Source organism: Sinocyclocheilus rhinocerous, unplaced genomic scaffold, assembly GCF_001515625.1.
Source record: "Sinocyclocheilus rhinocerous isolate Xijiao unplaced genomic scaffold, SAMN03320098_v1.1 scaffold936, whole genome shotgun sequence".
Lineage (NCBI taxonomy): Eukaryota > Metazoa > Chordata > Actinopteri > Cypriniformes > Cyprinidae > Sinocyclocheilus > Sinocyclocheilus rhinocerous.
In genome coordinates, this window is record NW_015662583.1 from 206,465 (window position 1) to 214,112 (window position 7,648).

The following is a 7,648-nucleotide window of genomic DNA, read 5'->3' on the forward strand; positions in this document are numbered from 1 at the left end:
GCGGTTTATAGATTAAATGTTAAAACGGCTTGCCATATACAAAGACGGTTCACACGCATTACTGTGAATGAGATTAACTGCAACGTGGGATAAATCGGAATACGTCCCGCCTTCTACATGTAAGAGCCAATCACGAACTGGTTAATTACACGCGTCACCGCAGCTGCATTTAAAAGCTCGGGTTTCCATAGAAACAACCAGTGTTCTGAGAATCACGCTTAGCAGTGCGCATGCGCACTGACCGGACCAACCGGAAATTTACGCCTGTACCGCTATCTGAGCATAGGAAACAACATATCGGACGGCGCATGTCGGATTGTATTGCTGATTAGAAATATGTTACTTAAATGAACTTAGCAAACAGTTCTTGGCATTTCGGTATTTCCCCATTCAAGCAGATAGGAGTTGATTTTGCATGAGCAAAACAGCGGCCCGGAGGCGATTAAAATATGGCCACCGAGTGAACTGAGTTCACAAGAAACGGACTTTAACTACAGTGACACCAGAGAGCAGGTAAATCTTCGATTTCATCAATTACGAACACAATTCATACACGCTCGTTCATGCATTTGATGGTCTGCTCGTTTCAAACACTTCGAGGGCTGTTTATCACAATTTGAGATCCAGAAGTGTTTATAAAGTTCATTTTATTGAGTATTAAGTGGTTTCATTCATGCATGGTGGCCTTATCTTTCATTGATGAAAGTGACATATGATTCTAAAGCATGCAAATCCAGCATGTGTTTGTATATTTCTTGTGTGTTTTGTGGTCATGCTCTACTGCATAACCGCACACCTCAAACTGATATCCATTGTCATATTGAAATTAAGGGTGTGTTGGTGTTTAACTTGATATCCTTGGACAGATTCAGCTGTATGCGGTGCATTGTGAGCTGTAGGGAGGAACAGAAATCATATATACCCCTAGAAAAATACTGTTGTGCTGCTATGGAACATCAATGGAAATCTGACTTATCAGATGACAATACCATGACACCGTTTTAAAAACAGAATACAGTAACAAAGAAGTGCAGCTCTATTGCCATTAAATATATTATGGAGAACCGTGGTAATGCCATGTTTTTATGGGCTTTACATTGATAGTATAATCATGTGAATGTGTGAATATGAATACCATGGTGTTACCACAGTAAGAGTGTATAGATGGATGCATAGATAGCACATATATATATACCCCCTGAAATGATCATCAGACCTTCTCTTTCTGTCTGCCAGATGAACGGGTCGGTCGGGCCAATGCGAGTGTTGGTGACGGGCGGCAGTGGGCTGGTGGGGCGAGCGATAGAGCGGGTGGTGAAAAAGGAGGGCGAAGAGAGAGAAGGAGAAGAATGGATATTCCTGTCATCCAAAGAGGCCAATCTTATGTAAGAGCTCCTGGACAAACACTCATCAGACCTCACAACAGTTATAAAACACAATCATTAAACTATCACACATTATAAAGCATGTATTTGATGTTTTGCAAGCGAATGTTATGCAAGTAATAACAATAATGACCTGTTGACCCCAAGAACGATAACTGTAACTTTACACCAACTTTCTGTTTATTATAAGCATAGTTCACTGTAGTTCTAAATGCCAATCATTATTACATATTTGGGTGTTTATCAACCCAGAATGTGTATCTAACATGGATGGATCTCTAAACTTCCCCAATATTATAAAACTGTCCTGATATTTTAATACCAATTAATAACGAGTAATAAAATAATAGTAATTACAAGTAATAACAAGTAATAAAATAAAGCATATTTACTGTTGATACCTTAATCTCATTTTCATTATCTTCAAAATCAATGTTTTGATTGACAACCGCTTCAGATCCACCATTAAATGACACTAATATTTGATTTCGAACTTGTTGCTGGTAACCCTATAGACTTTTTACAAAAAATGAATAAGAAAAGAGAAGTTACAGACTTTTTGCGACAGGTGGGATTCAGCTTACGGCACTTCTCGTTCATTCCTATGGTATCCGTAAACGGCGATTGAGTGCCGCACAACTCTGACTGAAATTCAATGACATCAAGACTGTAATGTGATTGTTATTAAGGCACACGTGATCCAAGTTAATACATACCCTCTGATCTATCTCTGGTAACAACATTGCGGATGTTGTACGTCCGAATTTCATTTATACTCCCCATATTCAATGTACAACTTACTTTTTTAACGGTCTGAACTAAATTCAAATTCAAATGTAGTGACAGTACGTGATGTCGGACGCACCGTGTCTTTATGTGGATACTCACCAACACGGCCATTTTGGCGTAATTCTGTGCGTATTTAATCAATCAAGAGCAGTAAGTTGCGAAAATAACGCAGTTGGTTTCCCTTGCGCTAACTGACAGACCGCTTGTTCGCGCTCTTTGGGTGTGACCGTTACTGAGCTCTTTTTCGCGCCTCATTGCCTTTTAAAATCGAGCACGTCCCGCTCTTTATATTTTCTCATCCATCCATTCATTTATTGATCACTTTAACGTGCCAAAATTTTAAGCAGTCCTGCGCTGCGCGGATATACACATATATTTCGATAGACTTTTTATAACGTCATTTCGCCTACCTGACCTGCGTGTTTATCTTTCTGTGCTTCTTGATCTCGCCCTGTGCTTATTTGCGTATTGCGGACACAAAAATGGAAAAATCCGCCATTTCATACTATCGCAACGACATATTGCCATACTGTCGTGTAATAAAGCCATCAGTCCAACGTTTGGACACACGTGACTGAATTTCAGTTTCTTAGGATTACAGAAATCTTTTATTCAATGCTTATTGTCCATTTGTGTCCCATGCATGATAAATATATTTACACGTGCTGCTTTAGGAGCGCTGAAGAGACGAGAGCAGCCTTCGAGAAACATCATCCGACGCACGTCATTCATTTAGCCGCAATGGTGGGCGGGCTCTTCAGAAACATGAGACAGAACCTGGACTTCTGGGTAATTATTAACATTAAAAAACAATGGAAATATAAAAATGGTGGACATATATTAGTGTTGAATAATTCAACTGTATAGTAACCATATTTGTTTGTTGTCTTCAGAGGTATAATGTGTTTATCAATGACAACGTGCTGCAGGCGGCTCATGAGTTCGGTGTGGTGAAGGTCGTTTCTTGTCTTTCCACGTGTATCTTTCCAGATAAAACCACCTACCCTATAGATGAAACCATGGTAAATTCACACACACTCACACACACACACACACACACATACTAGGCTTGCCGCGATAGACAGTGCTGACGGTGATACCGACCGGTGTTAAGCCGCAACACCGGTTACGTCACTTGCCCACCGCGTCACCGACCCCCACCGTCGTTTTGATTTTTTATAGAAATAAATAACATTTAGTTCAGTAAAAGAACAGACACTACAATTTAAAACTGAACGCGGCTGCTCAATGCAGCGTGCCGAACGACAGTCGCATCACAGATCAGATTTAATTTCTCCAGTGAGGAGAGTGAGTCAAGCTGACTGACAAGAAGAGTGGGGTGAGACAGACAAGACGATCGCGGATGATTTTTTGTTAATAAAAGTTCTATGTTTTATATATAGGCTAAAGTGAGTTTGACGTTGTATTTTGTTGTTGCCTTCAAGCAATTAACGCCTAACTGCCGCTAATTCGAAAGTGAAAGTAAATTGCACACAGCGCTTTTAAGCTATTTAAAAGCGACGGAAAGCGAGGAAAAGGGAAAATTCAAACGAACTAAAAACGAACAATTGCTTTACACCGAAAATTCGCTATTTCAAAGTGAAAGTAAAACGCACACGCCACTTTTAAGCTATTTAAAAGTGAAGGAAAGCGAGGAAAAGAGGGAAAATTCAAACGAACTAAAAACGAACAATTGCTTTACACCGAATTGCCGCTATTTCAAAGTGAAAGTAAAATGCGCACGGCGCTTTTACAAGCTATTTAAAAGCAAAGGAAAGCAAGGAAAAGAGGGAACGCCCCGCCCCGCCCCCACGGTGATACCGGTATTACTGGGGCCATAAAACGTCGATTAACCAGTGGGAAAATTTTAGATTTTCAAAAAAACAACATTTAGTATGTTGTTTTTTTTTAAGCCTTTTGAATTACAGGGACACCGGTAGTGTCCTCATAAACCACCTTCACATTGTAATTCCTGTGTCATTCCCATGTCATTATACAAATTTGTGACCTCATAAACCACCCAAACCAGTGCACACACACACATGCATTTTAATAGGCAGATATTGGGATGGTTTGTGTGTAGTGTTCTCTTAAAGGGCAAATTTTCCTTGATTATTTATAATTCATTCTCTTGTGAAAAAATACTGTAACTTTCAAAACACAAACTCAAAACATTAGAAAACCAGTAGATCAAGTTTATTTGAACAAGATCATCAGTTTCAATTGTTTTATGATTTGAAAGAGATGATGAGCCGTGTTTCTCTCTCACTCTGTTTCAGATCCACAACGGTCCGCCTCATGAGTCTAATTTTGGTTATGCTTTCGCCAAACGCATGATTGATGTCCAGAACAGGTCAGTGTCAAAGTTCATTGGTCATGAGGTTTTTTTTGGGTGTATCCCGTTAAAGCTTGTCTCGATCACATTTCAAAAGAGAAAAAAATAACATTCCATTTAATCATCACCTCATTATGGGATTTAAACATTTTCAATTCATAATTTCATTACTGCAGTACATCCAAGCTATTTATTTATTCTCATTCTCAATGGTGAATTTCATTAAAGGGATTATGAAATGCATTTTTAAAATCATTTTATGTTTCCCGAGGTGTGCTTATAATTGCGCTTAATAATAGTATGTTTTTTAAAACAAAAATGGGCATGATTTAGATATAAATGGTCGTTTTCAACTCTAAATTTAGCCTCCGATTTGAACGCTACGTTGGAAGGGGCGTGTCTGCTGTGAGACTCAACGTAAACGCCCACTGCTGTGATTGGCTAACATCTTTGCATATGAAATGAGCATTACATGTGGAACTCTCTTCAAAACTTTTACTGTGTTTTTACTATAACAGCTGCCAAGATGAACTAATGGTGAAAAGTGTTGATTATAAGTGTTGATTATATGATCTCCTTATTCAGGGCTTCCGCAGGTCCTTAAAAAGTCTTAAATTTAGTTGTATCAAATTTAAGGCCATAAAAAGTCTTAAATGGAACAAGAAAGTCTTAATTATGATTTCAAGAGGTTTTAAATTTGGGTACAAGAAAGACAAGAATTGCGATATGGCTGAATGTGACGATTAAATTTGAAAAGGCTATGAATTTATTAAAGCAACACCATGTAACTTTTGCTCACGGTTCTTCCATGTGGTTGATAGGTTCAAGTTAATTTATTTATAAAGCACATTTAAAAACAGCCACAAGACTGACCAAAGTGCTGTACATTAAAATCAAACCATAAACACATAAAACAGAAATAATAAAACATACGAATTTTAAACCAAAAGGAATGACAGATAAACATTCTGAACACTTGTAATAATCAAGACCATAATACAATGTAATAAGAATGGGATATTAGTAGGCCAGATCAAACAAGTTTTTTTTAGGCCAGATCAAAGTTAGTTTTTTTTGTTTGCATAGTTCGTATGTAGCATTGTTTGCAAAAGGTGTAATTCGTATAATAGAATAAAATGTTGTCCGCATAACCATGTAGCCATAATGTCCATAATAGCCTATACATCGGACATTGTCATATGTTTATAAGGCTGTAAAGTAACAGAACCTCTTTATTTGAATAACCATTCAGACATGAAGTAGACTGTTCGATATTGATTCGTGAAATCATTTTAGAGACATTATTTTAAGGTCGAAAAACTACGTATTGTTGCTTTAAATGAACATGAGCGCTGCATGTTTCAAAGTTGTGTTCTACTGTTACCGGGGAAACCGATGTATTTCTGCCGCTTAAAAAGCGCCTCCTGCTGGTAGAGTTACTGTTTTTGATCGGACCAATGGGAAAATCAACCCATGTTTTACGCTGTAAATGTGAACTGGTGGATCAACAAGAAGATAATGCATTATATAAATGTAAACAATTAAGACAGTAAAATATATTTAATTAATAGTTGATTGATAATAGTTGTTTACATTAATAATTGATAGTTTTCCCTTATGAAAATTAACCCGTTTTTTTTTTAGCATTTTGACTACCATTTGTATAACCATAGTTTTACTAAAAAATACCATGGTTAAACTATGGTTAGTGTCAGTGGTGGAAATGGCCAAAATTCACTGGGGGAACTCTAAGTTGGGGTAACTTTTAGACGAACTTTCAGATTTATTTAATTATAAAAACCGTTATAACATTAAACTTATTTCATGTTTCCTCTAAACCATAGGATTTTTAGGTATCAAGATCAAAGGCACCCTGTGTAATTATATTTATAAACCTTTCTCTTTTTTTTATTATAACAATACATTCAGTTAGTATAAGAAGACACAATCAGGAAGCATAAGTTACCAATCAAATTAAATCAATATTAAAAAAAAAATCTTTGCACTACAGAGGTGGCACACAAGAACACAAAAGTGGCATTTAGGTATATTTACAGACTGTTTAATGAGGCTCAGAGGTAGCATGAAAACATTTAAATTCATAATAACAATTTTATGTGATGAATGTTTTAAAACATAGGACTTCAACCCTGCTCCTGGGGACCCACTGTCCTGCAGAGTTCAGCTCCAACCCTAATCAAACACACCTGAACCAGATAATCAAGATCTTACTTGACTTACAAGGTATTACTTGAAAAGTCGCTGGCCAGGTGTGCTGAAGCAGGTTGGAAATAAACTTTGCAGGACAGTGGGTCCCCAGGTACAGGGTTGAAGACCTGTGTTTTAAATATAAAGTTATGAATATAGAGATTAAATTATTTAAATAGGTGGCGGCAAGTCAGTGTCTTTGTCACTAAATCATTCATTCAGTCGATTTGTTCAAACAGCTGATTCATCCGTACAAGTGACTGTTCAAAAAGAGTAATTCCAAAATTATTATTATTATATATTGTGCTACGTTTATGTGCGTAGGCTATTGAATGAATAAAACATAGAAATCCCTTTCATTTCCAAAAAATTCTAACCAGTTGGAGCTGGAACGTCGTCACCCCTCGAAATTCACTCCCTGGACTCCGTCCCCCACGTTCCCCCTCATTTCCAGCCCTGGTTAGTGAAGCAAAACCATGGTTAATTTGTGGTTACCATGGATTAACTATAGTAACCATGTTTTTTGGTTGTAACCACGGTTAATTTTTGTAAGGGATATTTTCATGTTATTTTATATCTTTTTATTTTACGGCATGTATTTGTGAAAATGATTAGGCTTACAGCACACACCACATAGAATAACACTGCGCATTTCAAGGCGCTTCAGTGTACCTTAATGTTACCTGTTTTGTCAATGTTAAAATTCTTTTTTAATATATCAGTAAAAAAGTATGAGGCTTTTACTCAAGTCTTTATCACTTTATTCAAATTAAGCAAAACAAAACGACAAATGTTTACTTTCACAAGCCGTCAAGTATAGGCTTGTAGTAAGCTGTCTCTTGCCTATAGACTCAATCAGGTAACAAAAATGTCGGGAAACGACACCTCTGGCCATTCCATTGGGTCGTTTGTCCAGTCACAGATACCGTAC

General features: G+C 37.3%; 1 protein-coding gene across 1 annotated transcript in view; it reads left to right on the top strand.

The window, feature by feature from the left end:
• The first annotated feature begins 217 nt into the window (after positions 1–217).
• LOC107728120 (GDP-L-fucose synthase-like) overlaps positions 218–7,648 on the top strand; it is a 13,815-nt gene continuing 6,384 nt past the window's right edge. The window contains exons 1-5 of the mRNA XM_016538202.1: positions 218–513; positions 1,237–1,385; positions 2,849–2,963; positions 3,068–3,196; positions 4,454–4,527. Coding sequence (XP_016393688.1) covers positions 1,237–1,385; positions 2,849–2,963; positions 3,068–3,196; positions 4,454–4,527 — 467 coding nt within the window. The 5' untranslated portion in view covers positions 218–513. The remainder of the gene's footprint in view (positions 514–1,236; positions 1,386–2,848; positions 2,964–3,067; positions 3,197–4,453; positions 4,528–7,648) is intronic.